The following is an 18410-nucleotide window of genomic DNA, read 5'->3' as shown; positions in this document are numbered from 1 at the left end:
ATTAAAAATTATTTTGGACTGACCTAACCATCCTTATTGGTGTCAGAAATTGTTAATACTACTTTGCCCAAGGCTTGTCCTACCTGGGAACGAACCCTCAGCACACAGAACATGCAAGATAACTCACAAGCCATGTAATACATCTCGCTCTACTTCTCCGCTGATTGTGCCTACAGAAAGTCACAGCTGTGTGGTGAAACCTGACATGCAAGAAATAGATGCTAATGCTGATTTAAGAAGCCGACAGAATTCTCTCAATGTCAGCTTAAACAGCTAACATAAATACAAAAACCTGTATATGGAGATGTGTGGTCTGTGTGACACGTATCTGTGCTAACCTCAATAGTAAGCTACAAGTTATGTTCCTGCAGCATTCAAAGTGTACTGCAAATTCTAATCGACTAATTTGCTAAACATTTTAATTGGTTCCACTACAACAAATATAATAACGATTGGGATGCAGGGAAAGTGTTTCAGTAGTAATCTTTATAGAAGCAGGTGGACACTTCTCTCAGACAACTGGATTTACATAACAAAAAACCTGGGAGACCCTCTAAACACAAGTCAGCCAGGCCATCTGGGCTCATGTAGACCACGTCTGAGATCTGAGCTCATTACAGATAAAGCTTGCTGTAGTGCAGGTGTTCTCCAGCCTTCCCACCAGAGATTCACCACCAGCTTCGCTCATGACCCCATTTCTCATTGGTAAGCTCATTTCTCCAATACAACATCAGCCATGCTTGTGACTCCTTCTGGGACCTCCTTTTTCAAAGCCTGCTTCCCTCTGCAACCAAACTCACAGGACAGTCAGTGTCAGCATCATTCACCCTACCTCTGTCCCAGAGCACTGAAGAACTTATTTCCTCAGCAACACAGCAAAACCTCTTTGTTAAAGAACAGCATTTAGCCACTCGATCACACTAAAGGATAGTGGAAACCCATAGGGACTTTACATTCAGATAGGAACTTCTAATCCCCAGTGACATGCAGATGCCTGAATGTTTTCTAGCAGACATTTAGAAAAATAGCAGTCACAGTTGCATATATAATATTGAGGTGTCACAACAACTATCCCCATTTGCTTTTTTGAGTTCCATTTCCTGGGACCTGTTGAAAAACCAACCCATGGACCCAGTGGTCAGTCCTCAGTTTGCACTCCTGGTTGCCTGCATGTGCAGAGATACCTCCATGACAGTGTTGCCCTTGCCTCTGTCAGCCTGAAATGAAACCCAGTTCCCAGGGGAGCTGCTATTTTTTGGTCTCCTGCTCAGCTCGTGTTTACACATGGAAGATCTGCCTTTGCTGCTGGACTTTGGCTGCATCAAGAGCAGGAGGTGAACCTTTTGCACTGAGCATCTGCTGCAGGTGCCTGGCCATCACCTTTCTCCACTGTTAAACTCCAGCATCTAAACAGTTTAATATTAAATAATTACAAGAAAATAGTACAAAAAAAAAACCTCCTTCATAAGCAGCTCTCAAAAAGACTGACACTGTTAAATAAAGTCATGACACACCTGCAAGATAAATACATATTTCACAGAGCAGGAAATGGTAATACTGGTACCTACAGTATTAACAAGAGTAAGACAAACACCAATTCACCTGCAGAAGGAAGAGTATTTAAGGGTTACTCTTCTTTCTGCTAGCAATGAGACATTAATTTTGAATTCTCCCTTATTACATTGGCGTACCCAGTGGGAATTGCCATGTCCAGTACCTGTTGCAGACATCCATTGCAGACACTTCAGCTGGAAACCAAAAAAGAGATAGTTTATGAGACGCCCAGATCTCACACTAAGCCAGGACTTCGGGAGATGAGTTGCTAAATTCAGGAACATGCATGCGATCCTGGCATGACCAGAGAAACTTGCATAACCTTCTGTCACCCCTCAGTGCTCTTGAGCATGGAAGAAGTGAGTAGAAATAAAAAAAATAAATAAAGTATGCAAAACAATAATGCAGCAGACGAGATGCTCCACCTGGGCCTGACTGTCAGTCCAAAGCAGCTCAGTCCTCAGCAATGCCAGTGAAAGACTGTGGAAAGCCCTGACCTCTTGGTGTCCGCTGCGGCACTTAAATAGCACATCTGCCAATCTGCGGAGATTTAGGGCCGGCAGAGTGGCTGCAGATTGATGCCCTTGTAAGCCAGCACATCTGCTTAGTTTATGTTGCTGAGATTTTGAAACTACGTGGTGGAGTTAATTTTAACCCATCACTTTTCTGGTAGGTTTTGCAAACCGAAGCGTAAGAATCTACATGATTCTAAGGGGAACTCCAGTCATCAGTATCTCAACTCAACGTCTTAAAAAAATGCTTTAAGAGAACTGCTTTTTTTGCAACAGGCACTTCTTAACGGAAGTGTAGTGATTCAGAGAAGTGCCATCACTGCCAAGCAGCCAGGCTCCCAGAGTCACTTTCCCTTCAGCTTCTACCTGCTCCAATAACATCAGGTCACTGCTGTCTCCTAATGGAGAAACTCCATTGCTCTGTTAATGCTTTAATTCATGCAACATTTCTTTCTGCAGTGAAGCATGGTTCACTTTCAGCTTTTGCATACCACCTTGAAGATATACTTTGGGAGTTCCTAAAAGTAAATATTAAGTAGAAGTTCAGAAGTTCCTAAAAATAAATCAACTAAATGGCCTGGGAGAACACTATGAACCCAATTAGTTGAAAACAGTAAAAAAGCAACTTGACTAGATCACCTGATCTATTCATATAAACCATTTCCCTTCACCCTTAAATTACAGAAATAAAAACAAGAAGTAACTAATTGTATAAAATATGCATTATGCAAAACCCAAAACTGAACTGTCAAGTGAAAATATATGACTGAGGGCTCTCTCTCATATCCATATTTCAGGAGAATAATACCTTATACAAAGGCTTTGAAAGATCATAAACATAACTAATAATCAGGAGAGGCAGACTCTTAAGTGAACACAAGAAATCAACATAAAGGTCTTTCATTAAAGCTGGCATCACTTTGCCTTGGTTTCCCTTCAATCCCACAGAAATGCAAATAAACCTGTGACGATTCCCCTGGAGTCGACGGAGGCAGACCAGGAATGAAGGAGGCTTGCTCCATCAAGTCAGCCTCTCCCTCACTGCCAGGGGGTGCATATTAATGTAGCATTCCCATAAAAGCTTAATGACCCTTTTATACAATTATAAATTATCCTGTGAGGCTATAACGAAAACACAGACCTTCTGCGTTTGTGACAATAAATGCTCTCCTTCCCATCCAGTCACATTAACCCTGGTCAACAAATTCCCTGCCATCCTGCACAGTCCCCAGACACTTACCTGGCTGCCATCGAGGAAGACCTGGTCAGGTAATCTCACAGGAGTATATGCTCAAGTCCAGCACGTGTGCTTAAACCCAAATAGGCTATTTCACCTTATTACTGAGCAGAAGACAAATTTGGCAGGGAGACAAGGCAGGGGTCTATACAGGCTTATAACCAAAACAGGAAAGGGAAGCGTTATTGAGAGAGCAGAAGGGCAGGAAGTAAGACTTATACAGCAGGGGCGGGGAAGAGACTTTAAAGAAGAAATGTGTTCTTTCTCTCAGCTGATTTACTGAACGAAAGTCCAGACAATATAGATTAAGATTAGATGCGCTGCCTTTGCCTCATTGGTGGCACAGATATTAAAAACATTTAGCTTATTTTCTCAAGGTACAGGTTCACTGTCCAAGAAAAAGAAAAAGCAAACAAATCTCAGACCCACAAAAAATTGCTGTTATTCATTTATGGCATGGGTGTTTGCACGGTGCAGAACCAAACCCAGGGGCCCCGTCGGTACCTAGGACCCCTGTCCTGCCTTGCCACCAGCCTGGCATTGCCTCCTGGCTGGCTGGGGACCAGCTCCAGCCCCAGACTTGAACTGGCACAGCACAGTGCCACGCCACTGCATGCTGACTCTCAGCTACCATGGCAATACAGTTTTTGGATGGGAACCACCTTACACCTGGCTAACTTGGGGTCCGGCCAGAGCAAGAGCTTTTTTTTTTTTTGTCTTTCTCCAACCCCGTTGTCCTACTTGGGCCATCACCATAAATACATAAACTAAGTAACACATCTTCACAGAAGGAGGCAATCTGTCAGGTAACTTACAGAAGGACATGGGGGAAATCTCAAACATTTAAGGAACAGGACAAAATTTGCTCTGTGGGGTATGTAAGCAGAGCGTGCCCTCCCTCCATCACCAGCAGCTGGGACACCCCCTGTTTGGCTCAGCAGCGGACTGGCCCTCAGCCAGCTGGTACCTGGAGACAGCAAAGATGAGACTTTGTCTCCTCTCCCCTGCACTCCTGCCTGCCCTGCGCTAAGCCTCTCACAAACGGCATGCAGTATTTGGCTTGGAGTAACCACTGAGGAGATCACAGCTATAAGCTGGATGATACCTTATCTCACAGCTTCTGCTGTAGAAAACGTGCCATCCGCTATTTCCTTTCGGACAGTTAGTTCTATGTAGTGCCTATTTTTTAATTAGTGTGCCTTGCGAAACTAAGCCTCCTTGACTGTGATGTGCCTGCAGGAGATCACTGAAAGACTACAAGCCTTCATTTCCATCCTGCCATGAGCTGCCGACATAGGCGATTGCATGCATCCACACCCTCCTGTTAACAGGGAACTTGGTTTTTCCCTGTGGTAACATCTCCCTTGCTATTTCTGCAAGCTCTCATTTGCCTACTCTGCCACTCTATTAACTGGGCATTGCCATTTGGATATGGCAGCAAGATGGCCTATTAACACAAATTGAAACTTTGCAAATGTGGGAATAATAATTGAAAATACTACAGCAAAAAGAATTGAGGTCTTGGAGAGCAGAACAGCAAATTAATACTTTAGTGCTACCATAGCTGGGGTAAAACTGCAGCGGTTTTGGTGGGCTACCTCTCAGAGGTGGCAGGCCCTTGAGACAGATAATCCTTCTTTTCTGCCCATTCCTTGGTTTGGCAAACTTGTATACATGGATGTAAACACTCTGCAAATGGTATCTAGTCTTCCCAGCTTCACTTCAGGGTAGGGGTGCATTATGGCATGAGGAGATTAAGAGGAAAGGGAGAACTAATGCCAAGAGAATGCAACAGGGAGAACTGGATGGACCCTGCTGTGGTCTGGTTGCAAGTAGAGAAAGTTGGGGTTTTCTTCCCATGTTCACGTGAAATTATCTGAGGGGTTTTTTTTGTTAGTGTGCTCACAAGTTCTCTTAACGTGTCTAAATACATCACCTGTTATCTGTGATTACACAAACATGGACAGTGCAAATAATACAAAATGCAAACAACCACAGAATAAACCCACGGGATGCTCAGAGATCCCAACTGCCTCCCCCTTCCTCTGGCCATCACAAGCTCTCCCTGCCTGACAACTTAATCTCCTTTATATTAATAGCACTTTGTAACACACATTGCTTAAGAAAATACTTCTCCCATGTCATTACTTGAGCCATGCCATGATGTGATCCCAGGAAGGTAGTGCAGTATCAGCATGTGGGAGGGGATAGGAAGGTCCGCACCCACTTGTGTGTCACTGCAGCATTTTGCTGAGCCACTTTGTGCCCACCTGGGCGTTACAAACCCAGTTCCCTAATGTGCAATGCAAATTAACTACCTCCCTCCTGTAAAACACTGCACAAAATCTTATCTTTCTCACCTACTTTGATCCCTTTTGCCCATCTGCCCAAACTTGACCTGGAGTAGTGGTGGCACCCAGGTGACCTCCCAAAGCACCCCACAAATGGTGGAGCTGCTCAGTTCTTGAAGACCTGCTGAAAACACAGCAGGGGCCTGTGATTCTGTCACAGAGGCAGCCTGTAGCATCCCATGCACACGTGCTCTCTCTGGGAGTCAGCACCAGAGGCTCTGAAGTCTCCACTAATGAGAGCAAAATCCACAGAGCCCTGAGGAGATCACACAGTCCCTCATGTCCTTGCAGTTCAAGTGCAGCATATATGTGAATAACCTCAAATCCCCATTTAATATAGCAAGAAGAACAGAGTGTAAGAAATAGGCTGAATTTGGCACGGCACACCAGCTATATGAACACTTCAAGTGCAGCTTCTGTTGGGGAGCAAGGCCCACAAATGCCACGCTACCTGAGCAGAGCTTTTCACATTCACTGGTTTTCCTGTTATAAAAGATTGCTTTCACGGTCCAACTGAAAGACCCGCAGAAACTATTGGTGCAATGGCACCTAGTAAAAACATGGGTGTCAAAATCTGGTTGATCTCACAGTTGCTAGAGCGTCACCCGTTCAGCTGCAGTTTCTGATTCCTCTGCAGTACCTCTCTGTATGACTGAAGGGTTTCAGTTTTCAACTGATGAGGGAAGTTTAAAACCCATCAAGAAATAAAGTTGTCACTGACCTTTAAGCAAAGCTTTTTCTGTTGTGTTTTGTTATGTCTTATTTTCTGTTTAATGAAACATTTTATTACCACTTTTCTGGGATATCAGTTTGGCTGTGTTTTCCTGATACTGCACATTTCTGCTTTGACATCTGGATGGATTTTGAGCACCACCTTGTTTCATTCAAAAAATCCTGCTTTTCATGAATTTAAAACGTGACTTTATCTGGAGTCAAGTGGCAGTTCCTCTGTATAGTTCATACAGTGCTTAGACTATTATTTTAGAGTTTGTCCATGTAAACAGTACTTTACTGCATGTATTAGAAAAGAAGGACATAACCTGAAAAATACAACTCCAAATAACTACGGACTCAGATGACTAATTGCCCAGCTCAGCCACACTGGCTCCACTGTTCTAGGCAGAGTGATGCAGGAAGACAGACTAATGAAAGCTCTGAGAAGCCATCTTATTTCTGATTTCATGTGTCTGGGATAGATACAGTCACTGATTTTGCGGGAAGGAAACAGCACTTAGCTGTCACAATAGTTTTCCTGCTAAATCAAGCAAATATGATTCTCCTTACACACAAATATCAGCTACAATAGTGTCACCTAGGATAATGTGTTTTTAAAGATTTGGTTCTCCTGGACACAAACATCTTCAAGCACACCCGAAAACTCCCAGCCACCCCCCAGCTCCTGCTAGCACTGTGCATGCCCAAAGCGAAGGGCAGGCCACTACTGACGCATCGAGTCTCACGCCGGGAAACAGTGACAGTGAGCGGGACAAAGCCCAGCGCTGCCTCCCAGTGCTCCCGTCATAAGCCAAATTAATTACATTAAGCACTGCAGCATCCCTTCCAGCAGAAGTGCCTCTGATCACCCCTTTGCATTGCTAAGATGCCTCTGTGGCCCTGGACTAGCGCTTAGAAGGAAACAACCCTCTGGGACAAATGGCAAATAAGACCCAGTAGCTGATTTCCACCCTGTCCTCACAAAGGACCGTATGCTTGATAAACAGATTATTTCAGTCATGTGTTGAGATCTGTGTGAGAAGGTCAGGATTCCTGAGCACAGAAGTGAGGCTTTAGTTGCAATTATGTGAATATCCTCATAGGTTTCCGAGCAGCACATCTGCTGGCCATGTACTAGGCTTTCATGTTCCAAAGATGTCCAAGTAATGTAATCGCTCTCTTTTGGAGAGTTTCATTACCAGATGAAACATGACTGTATGAGACAATAATGCTATATATTTTCAATCCTTAGAGCTATAGACTGAACCCAGGAAGGTGAGTGTCTCAGCCTCGAAATGACTCATCTCCAAATACAAAACCCAGTTAATTCTTAAGAAAGAAATGAAGACACACAGTAGAATGTGTTGTGTATACTCTAAAAAGACTGCTACAATCATAACACAAAAATAGAACTGTAACCATATAAGACTCTTTGAAGGCAGACATGATTAAAACATTTTTTCTTGATCGGCTTACATTCCACACCTTCCAAATAACTTTTTATGCATGTATATCTGTTAGTTTTAATTCAGTGTTACTCCAAAAAGGCATCTTATTATACTGCACAAAATTCAAAATTTGCATATGCATGTTTTCATTTAATGACCTCATGATTAAGAAATCTGAAAGTTCACACTGAAACTGTACACTCAAATTTGATAAACTACAAGAAAATTATATTAATATATGCACAAATGCTACATAACAGCATATAAAATATGCAGATATATAGTTAGATTTGCAAAACTAATTTCACAGCTGTTAATAGTCTTTGAATGTAAGACATTTCCTCATACACTGAGACTTGCAACTGCTGAACTTGCTGATGAGACAAAAAAAAAATTCCTTGTCCTCAGAAAGTTTAACCCTGTATGTTAATATATGTTATTGGGCTCAAATCATTTTTTCATGCTCCTCACTAATTATAAAGGAGCAGGAGAGAGACTGGATAGGGGAGTAGAATATATTTATTTAGTATTACAAGAGTTAAAAATGGGCAGAGGTAAGGTGCTAACGGCCACTTTGACAGCAAAACAATTGTTCCTGCACTGAGTATATTTTACAAATGAGGGTTGTCTTGAGACTATTAGTTTAGGATGCAATCCCATCACTGCTGAGGTCCAAGGAAGTGTTGCCATGGACTTAAAAGAGACAAGATTTAACCCTTGGTATAGATCCATTCAAGCAGTGACAAATAAACACATGGCAGAAAAAAACCATACCAAATCTTTTAAAGGACCTGAGTTCTGCAAGATTTGGGGAGCCCCGTGTTTTCCTGCTGGGAAGCCCCTGACTCTCAGTTCATGCAGTGCCCTTCCCTAAGATGATTTTGTCTCCACCCCTTTGCTCCACAAAGGGAACAGTCAGGACTCACCTGCTTTCAGGGGGACTGTCTATTTTGGCTGATGCAAACAGCTTAGGTATTGCGTTAAGGCAATAACTGTATTGCAAAGAATTAACTCTGTGGCTGCCTTCAATTTTGCTCTCAATAAACTGTGATGAGCAATGGGCAGTAAGCCCAGACCTCACGTTAAGCAGCATGGAACAAGTTATAGACCATATGGAGAGAAATAAACTGCCACTTCATACACAGGATATCTATAATGCTTTTTTGCTTGAGTCAGCTAATTGTACATCCGCAAATCAGCACATTTATAACAAATGGAGCATTACTATATTATGGGAAATTTATTTAATATGATCAAAGTTTGCCAGAAAAAGTTCCTCTGAAAGTATGAAAGTACTTAAGAGTCCTGAGTGCCTGGGACATTTTACAGTCCCTATTAAACAAACATTTCCATGTTGTTTCATGGCAGCCAGTAGTGCAAAGAACCGTACCTTCTAAGCCTCCAGTGCAGCCACCAGCATGGGCATCTCCCTGCTGCACGCAGAAGGCATGTCCTTGCTTATAGTCAGAACCAGCCACACCACCTGCTCCAGAAGCAGGTTAAGAGCAGTTACTGTTCCCATCAGTAGCCTCAGATGAAGCTTATCATCTCCTGTCTTTTCCAGAGGCTGAGAATTAAGGAGTAGAGACTGTTGCAAACCCTCTTCTGTACTGAAGATTTTAAGAGGTGTACTTAGCTCTTCCACGTAACTTTTTTTAATGTTAAAACAAATCAATGACCTTGATCTAAAGAGCCATTAGCAATGTTCTGAGTGTCAATACACACCTACTTGGGGTATCAGCTGAAAAACGTTCTTATACTTATGTCACCAAGCATATGCTATCCCCCAACATTACTCCACAGCAGACATGTTTTCACCTTCAGCCTGCATGTTTCTTAGACTTTGGTAAAGAGATTATCACAAGTGGTTTCAGCAGCTGTAGGCAGTGGTCATTTGAACTGCATACATTATTTTTCATAGCTCCTAATTTATGGGGACATCATATAAATTTCTGGGGTTTCAATCTGAAACAAGAAATACCAACTTTAACATAGTCTAGAAGAGAGATTAGGAGCTTCTCTCTTAACACTAGCACTTGCTCATTCCTAGTACTAACCTTTGTCATTTAATGCTATCCACTGCTAAGTAATGTAATTCAAACATCATGTTTTACTGAGCAGATAAGATACTTCCATCATGAGACACCTCTATAGCATGTTGTGGGCAACATAACCCCTTTGGAAGTGTTTTTATTGTAAGCCTTCTAGAGGCACACGGATGAGTGAGGTACAGTCTAGGAGGTGTGAAGGAGAGGTTTTTTGATATAAGGGGTGAAGTAAAAAGAAGGTTAGTCTCTTCAATCCCAAGAGTTTGGAAGGGAAGAAGCTGATGAAAAATGATCAGAAATTACATTTAACTGTATTTTTATTACTTGCAGTTCTCTAAAGGCATGTGCCTGCCTGATGTTCAGGTTGCCAGGCTGAGAACATTTGATATTAATTGGGAATGCGCTTTTCAAGACAGCAACACTATCCTTTAAAAGTCAGGGCCCAAAGCACACTAGTGAAGTGAAGGCTGTGCTGCGCAGGACAGCTGCAAAAGCTGGTGATCTCTACTGCTTAGGGAAGTAAGATGCACTCAGATGGCATTTATTGAGGTTATAGAAGGACGAGAGACTAAGTTCACACCAAGATGAAGAATGCCTGGCCTTATTTCTACACTTGTTTCTGATATTTGTGCTTTTCATAATAGGATAGGTTGGAAATAATAGTTGTCTTATGGACACAGGGAAACTTCACCTTGCAGAAGGATCCCTGGAGGTGGAATGGGTATAGTCAGCAGTTTGTCACGTCAAATCACCACGTCTTTCGCTGCCATTTAATACACTGTGGAGTGGACAGGCTGGGAAGGTTTCTCCTGTAACAACCATAGAGCATCCATATTCCTTTCACTTTTTTCTTATCTTATAACAGATAAGTCGGAGTTCTTACATTAATCCCTTGTAACATTTAACAGGATGCTATGCTAGTTTTGCATGATGCAATATCTGCTCCTTTCTTGCTGAAGTTGGTGGAAAAACCCCCATCAGCAATTTCAGCTGCAGCAGAAACTTATCTTTCATATCATCTGTGTGATCAGTCAGGCAGTAAAACAAGGTAAATGATACTGGGCTATTGGAGCCTTATCTTATATCCAATGTCTGCACTGATGGGCAACTAATGTGGCCTCGATGTTTGCAGAAATGCTTCAACTGGGAAGAATAACAAATTATGCCTGGGCACAAACAACAGTCTGTATAACTGAGTATGTATTTACACTAAGTATCTTCATTCTAATAAAAAGTGAACATTGCAGGTCTAATCATTGGTAGCTTCCCATCACAGAAAAGGTAGAGCCCTGTTCAACATGGGCATAAAACAGCACCAAATGTAAATCAACAGTATTCAAAAATCTGTATATTAACATGCTGTAATCAGCAGGGGTTTTTTTACCCCTAAATTACATACAAAGAATAATTTGCAGATTATTTTAATAAAAATAAACACGAGGGCTAGTGAATGAAGATGTGCAGGAAGCAAATCCTTTGTTCAAAACTACTGACAGTACTTAAAAAACAGCAGCCCATTCCTTTCCCCACCTTCCCTCCTTCGATTATTTCTTGGCAAAGATTTGTCCCCATTGCCTGGCAGATACAACTATTTCATGAGTGCCAAAATTGAAACAGGATCCCTGAGCGCATTTGTGCACCAGACTTATTTGTGTGCAATGTTTGGGATTTTGCAAGATGACCACGTATTTCTCTAAATCAAAGCTGCACATTGTTTGCAATGCACAAGACACCAAAGAGGAAAGGAAAGACTATTTTGAATAACGGCAGAAGCATCCTTGCTTTCCCATGATTTGTACTCTTTTTCCCCTAGCAGCCTTCCTTACCTCTTCTAAAATTATGTTCCTGACTCTGATATGTCCCCTGTGACATTCCCATCATGCAGATACACCATACAGCACCACTTCTCAGGAGTTATGAGTCTACTAAATGGTCAGCTACACAACACGTGCAGGTTGGCAGCAAGCGGCTGGTCAGCCAGGCCACGTGCTGCCTTTACCTTGGGAAGGGCTCCAGTTTCAATCACTCTCCTCTCCATCCACTTGCTGAGTCTCACAAACCAGTGACTTTTATTCCTGTGAAACTAGGCTGACTTTTCTGAGTCTGCTGGTCAGCTACTGGGAAGGTGGTAGAGAGAAGGAAAAGGATGAGACACACAGAAAGGTGAAGCAACTGCATAAGCCTTATTTCCTTAGGAAAGCAAACTAAAGAGAGGTTGGTAGTGAGGGCCACTCAAAGAATCACTGCTCACCTCCACCAGTGCCCTCACCATCTGCATCTGCAGCCAACGACCACCAACACCTCCGCACTGGCACGCACAGTCCCTTTTAAAGACAGCTTCAGGCTACTGCCAAATACAGTATCATTTCACCGCTGATGTTTATATGTAATAGGATTGAGGACTAAACTTCTACTAAAAGCACTTCAGACAGTATATTTAGGCATTTTGGCTACACGTAGCCAGTTGCTGATTTCATTATACCTTATGAAAGCAATCCCCTGTAACAACAAAACCTGAAGGTGCAATAAGGCTGCAAAGCGATCATAAAGGATGCATTGGGAGCAGCAGATCTTCAGAATGATCATCATCAATCTTGCAGGCCATGTCACAGGTTTTGGAGTTGCCATGAAATTACTTGTGTCTACAACACGGAGAAGACGTTCCTATGGTTCTTGGTAATTTTCACAAGTCAAAGTCGACAAAGATTCTTCCACCGTTCTTACAGATGAGCTAAAAAGTTACTGGAACAGGGATTTCCAAACTTTTTTGACCTCACACCCCTATCAGTAAAAACTTTATGCACCCCAATACATATTTATTTATAAATTATACACATGTACCACTGAAGTTCAAAAATCTTCTTCCCCCACCCCAGTGGACTGTCTCGTGCACATCTCACTTCGGAGACCATTGCATGAGAGGATGACAAATAATACAGACGCTTGTCTGAGCCACAAAAGGAAGCAGGTCTAGTGAAATGTCAAGATTTTGTGAAGCAGCATCCTTTATTTCTGCAGAGCCACAGTGTCCAGCAGAGCAAAGTGCATAACTGGATAATTGCTGAGAAAAAAAAATAATTCCAAGGCAAAGCAATTTTCAGTAAAATTAAGTTAATGTTGATTAGGAAGAATAAAGAACCAAATCACCTTCCAATAACAATGAGAAATGGAAGACCATACATTCCTTTGACTTCAAATCTACAATTGGTAAGTAGTAGCAAACACAGTTACAGCTCGCAAGGGTGAAAGTTCTTCATAGATCCTATATTCCCCATCTTGCCCTCTCCTTATTGGGAATTACAGACTTTTTCCAGACGTATAACTTTCTAGTTCTCTGGCATTTTTTTTACTCCCTAAAACATCTAACTTTTTTGTCAGCACTTCAGACAGACTTGTCAAAAGATAACCCTCCCACACGAATCTTGACATAAAAGTTTAGCCCTTGAGCCATTATACAGACTGGGAGTGTTCAACAGTCTATACGTCAAGGCGCGCTTTTCATAATAGAACCCTGGTTTTATTATAACAGCAGTGAAATATTTAGAACTGTTTTTTTGCATAACTGATACAATGTTTTGAAAAGAAAATTAAAAAGAGAACTGAAAACCACTTACAAGTCAACAAACTACAGAAAGGAGAGGTGGATGGAGAGAACAGGGAAAGTTTCAAAAGTATTTCATCATTCCTTTCCTGGTAACACCTTTCCCAGCCTGACTGCTTTCTAAAGCTCCACCATCTCCCAAGCTCCAATTCAGGAGGGCTGAAATGAGGTGGTGGAGGGTCTCTAAGAAGGAGCAACAAACAACCTGCAGTACATCTTCCACTTGCCCAGTGTTAAGGCAGACCAGCCTCTACAGTAATGCTAATAGACACAGCCAAGGCAAATTCCTATTTCAGGTGCAGCAACCATTAATTCTCAACTCCAATAAGAATACGGAAATCAGCATCCAAAGCTGTATAATGATTAAACTGTTAATTAAAAAAAACCCACAAGACTTTTGAAAGATTTAATAAATTGCCATAACCTCCAACCTCTTCCCCTACATCCATGCTGGCTTCTCTCTACACCCTGAAGACCTTACCAAAATCAAAACTGATGCAGAAACCTTCAGACAGCTCACAGCAGGATCTCTCACAGTGAACTTTATAATTGGTGTGTTATCAGCTGAGCAGCGTTGCAGCGTTATTTGGTCTGCTGAAACCAACTCCCCAAAGTGCAAACAGAATACCAATGAGGCAAAACTCTGAATTGTCTCTTGGGCTGCACGCTTAGGTTAGGCAGTTACAGCTTAATGGATAAAACAGTGACCTCCAAGTCCCCTATTCAAATCGTGCTTGCATTCCCATGGCAGGCACTGGAACTGGGTTAGGGAGCATTAGTTTCAAAGAATCACTTTCCTAAGTACTGTCTGCATTTTTACCATGAGCCTTTTCTCTTCAATATTTCTGCCTTCCTTGCCTGTCTCATCTCTTTCTACTTAGGCTGACTGGCTTCTAACACCCAGACAATGATCCTTATTTACTTAACAATACAACCACAGCTGGAAATCAGACCCTGTATTTGGGGAAGACTCCTCTGAAATACATGATGTGTGAAAATAAAGCTTCCCTGCCTCACTGAAGGTTATGGTAGCCTGCGCAGGGAATGGTTTCCAGCATCCAGCTTGGCGTCATGCACCTAGTACACTCTATCATTTGTCTGGTTTTCCACCCCTCCCTCATATCTTTTCTGGATAAAGGCAATTTGCTCTTCAGGACTCCTCTCGCCTACCCCAGAACAAGAGAAAGGAGAAAATAGAATAAAGCAATAGCTATTAATTGGTGTTCCATATGCCTCATTGCTCTCAGACCCTCACTTTCACTGCCGCTTAGAGTCAGGTTCACACCATTTTAAAAATGAGAATAAGAACAAAACCTGCTGAAACACAAGATTTTCCATGTCTTAGTTTCTATGCAGCCTCTCTCAATCTGCGACATGCAGGAAGGTACTGCCAGCCCTTGCCATGCACGCTGCCATGCTCTCTGCTGCCAGACTCACTGCCCAGCTCTGACTTTGGAGTCTCAAGGCACCAAAGTATTTAACAGAACCCTCCCCAGCAAACAGACAGAATACTGCTCACTCAGCAGTTTATACTTCCACCCAGCAAACTGGTGCTGCTACACAAGTACCACTCTTGCTTTGCTAGCTGGTGCTCGGTTAACTAAAAATCCCTTAGATGAGCATAAGGTTCGGAAAAGACAAGGGTTTGTTGCAAATTCCATTTTACTGGTGCTGTGCTATGCTGTGCTGTGCTATGCTATGCTATGCTATGCTATGCTATTCTGCTCTGTTCTACAAGTATCCCTTCAAGACAGCTTTTAGGATCAGTTTCTTCAAATCTAGCTTCACCCCAGGGCATTCTCAGTCACGTGGCAAAAACCAAGACTCGCGCTTCACATGGATCTGTGCTCGTCTCAGATCACAGATGCTGCACAAGATGCAACTCAGTGGATGGAGCCCGCCTGCACCGAGCAGCCGGGTTCGCAGGCAGAGCTGAGCCGCAGAGCTTTTCACAGACAGGCTGGAAACAGTGTAGTAGCTGCTCCACCGCAGCAACACCCACATCTCCAAAGAGGGGAGGCAGAACATGGAATCAACACTGACCTCTTGTTTTAACTAATGCATAAACTTACAAAAGCAAAAATTAGTATGACGGAAACCCTTGGAGGACTCTGGGAAGTGAGCGTACTCTGCTGGGATGGGAGCTCTCTGACACCAAGGTATGAGGGCAAAGCTCCTCTGTATGGGCCATGACACCAAAGAGCCAGGAAGCAGAGGGCTGGCTGAATGGTAGGAGAGAAAGAGAGGGTCTTTGTAGATTTACATTTTCCTTCAGTTTTTCATCTGTACATTTTATAAACACTTGCAATTCTATCATCCACTTCAGGTGTTACAAATAAGTACCATCACTTACAGTGTGACATAACCCTGCTTGAGATAAGGTTAGTGTCCAGGTACCGGACTAATATTACGGCATTCCTCAAGCAAAATTGTGCCTCTGTTTGAAACTGTGATGCTCTAATGAGCATCCACCTCATTATAATAAAGGTAACACAGTATGAAAAGTGTGCCTTCAGAGACACTGCACAGAGCAGTGTGAGAACCAGCACTGCAGGGTGAGAGAGAGGAAGAAATGCCTCCTGCTGAGCAGGGTTCCCAGCAAACAACCAGGGTAGAGCCGGTGGGGGTAAGATGGTTTCCTCAGTGTGAGCGGTGGAGACTCATGTTTCCAAAACAGCAGAGCTCCCCAGCTCATTCTTAAAGGTACTGGCCAACTTGGCAGCCACCCATGACCCTCTCTGTGCCTCCTTCGTTCAGGGGTGCAGAGAGCATCACTTGACCAAGAGCCAGAACAGCCCATAGGCCATACTTGTACCGAGCCAGTAAGAGCCAAACTATTTATGCAAACTAAGAAACTCGTTATACTTATGCATGATCTCCATGTAAGACTTGTTTTACCCACAAACAACAGCAAAGAAATTATTTTATGTTTTTCATTTGCAGTATTTTGGTGCACGTATAAGGATGTTCTTATTCTGAAAAATAATAAGGAAATAGTACCCTTTAGTCCTTTAACCTATTCAATAAGAAATCAAAAACCGAATTGAAAGACATCAATTCATAGGTCTGTCCTGCAGTAACGAAAACAAATTAAGCCCAATTCAGTTATTTCAGTTCTATTTTTTTTTTAGGGGTAAGACTGGAATTTCTAAAGATACCTCAGGTAGTTAGGTACCCCTCTGAAATCCAGGGGAGACTTGGCACCTGGTATCCTCTGTCTGAGCTTGTTTATAGGAGCAGCGTTTATGCTGGGAGTGTGTTGGATGGTTTAATTCCAGCCTATTGAAGAGCAGCCTCCAGGTCATAGATCCGCTGCACTTAATTTGGCAGAAGCAGCACTGTCTTTTCAGAGAAGGGCAACATAAATCTGCAAATACAGCTTCTGTCTGGGGGAATAAACAGCTTTAATTTGCTGTAGAATGACAATCCCTGGCAAATGTAAGAAAAGAAAAAAAAAAAAAAACAAAACAAAGAAAACCACCAAAGCTCCCAAAACTCCCACAGCAGTAAAGCACAAATCCTCCAAAAACCCACAGCCCAAGACAAGCAGGAGGTGCTCACCGGTGCCAATGCGCTACAAGGCTTTGGGTACACTGTGTGGCTCAGGACAGGTTAGAGAAGGGATGATGGATTACTATCCTTTGTGCTCTCCGTGTGCTTCAGGTTTGCTCCAGGGTGCAGGCAAATGAGTGTATAATCTGCAAGGAGTTACCTGCAGCCACCCCGATCTGTGTGGGGGCACGCGTCACTGTAGGGAAGGGAAGACGGGCAGGGGAAAGGAAGCACAAGTGGTTGTGCCAAATGTTAACGAGAACATGAAACAGAGAAACCAGACCCAAACCATCCATTGTCCATCTGTCCTACACACTCTTCTTCCACATGCTTTTCTTTAAGGAGGAAAGATGGTTGTGACCTCCTGTCTGCTGCTGGCACTCTCCTTTCAGAGAAACAACCAGCAGGATTAAAGTGTATACAGTAGCTCATGCCTGTGTTAGCTCATTTGATTATTACTTACTCTAAGGAAAAATCCTGCAGTTCTGAAATCTGAGAATTTCCACTGGAGACTCACCAACAACTTAGCCACCAAAACCCAAGATCACAGAAACAAAAAATATAGTTTAAAATATGTTTTAAAATTATTTAAAAATTAAAGACTGCTAACCCCAGTGTCTAGTTTAAAATAATTTTCAATCTATTTCCATAATGCTACAGGAAATTTCAGTTAGCAAGATGTGTAGTGCATTGAAAGAGAAGCAATCAAAGACATTGTCAGAAAAACAAATGGGATAAACTGTAAACAGCAATCACATCTTTCAGATATTCAAGATGGGAACCATTGGTTTCTTGGTCTTAAATGGAAGATTTACCATTATGTAAATGATGCTAAATTCTACTTAAAAACAAATCAGAAAAGACAAAATCAAACTGGTGCCTCCAGTATAGTACCCAAACGAGGACGATCATGGCAATTTTGCTTTGCATCAGAAAACAATTTTAAGAGATAGCACTTTATTTCTCAACCTTCATAAGCTTTTACAGCTTACAGTACTATTATCATTTAAACTGTCCCTGGGAACATACATTTCTTGTGTTTGAACAAAACCAAATCAATGTACCCCTCTCATGCAGGTCAGACCTGCAGTGAGCTGGGATCGCTGTGAAAGGTTTGCTTTGCAGCTCAGGCAGAGGGGCTGAACAGGTTGAGGGAGAATCTCTTCTATGTAATTCCCTTTCTGCAGTAAGCAAAAATGACCTACTGAAAAACAGCGGGTTTGTAGGTTGTTACAGGATAAAACAAACCTCATAAAAATAAATCAAGCTTAGCAAAGGGGTTTCTTCTTAACATGGCTAATGGCTCAGGTTCCTCTACAGACAAAGACGCTGTTTGACCTACTGCTCTAATTAGAGTAGTAGTGATGTTGACATTTGTGTTGTATAAAGCAGA

At 42.4% G+C, this 18410-nt stretch overlaps 1 protein-coding gene across 6 annotated transcripts in view; it reads right to left on the bottom strand.

Annotated features, from left to right (window-relative positions):
- The window catches only part of EVL (Enah/Vasp-like), a 156755-nt gene that overhangs the window by 83396 nt on the left and 54949 nt on the right, over positions 1–18410 (bottom strand). Inside the window, exon 1 of one of the 6 annotated variants that reach the window (XM_064460756.1) lies at positions 3307–3438. The exons of the other annotated variants lie outside the window; for them this stretch is intronic. Within the exon in view, the coding sequence (XP_064316826.1) occupies positions 3307–3317 (11 nt within the window). The 5' untranslated portion in view covers positions 3318–3438. Of the gene's footprint in view, positions 1–3306; positions 3439–18410 lie in introns of those variants that run through there. 6 annotated transcript variants of the gene reach the window in all.

This window comes from Phalacrocorax carbo, chromosome 9 (genome assembly GCF_963921805.1).
Source record: "Phalacrocorax carbo chromosome 9, bPhaCar2.1, whole genome shotgun sequence".
Taxonomy (NCBI): Eukaryota; Metazoa; Chordata; class Aves; order Suliformes; family Phalacrocoracidae; genus Phalacrocorax; species Phalacrocorax carbo.
This window is presented reverse-complemented; position numbering and strand designations above follow the sequence as displayed.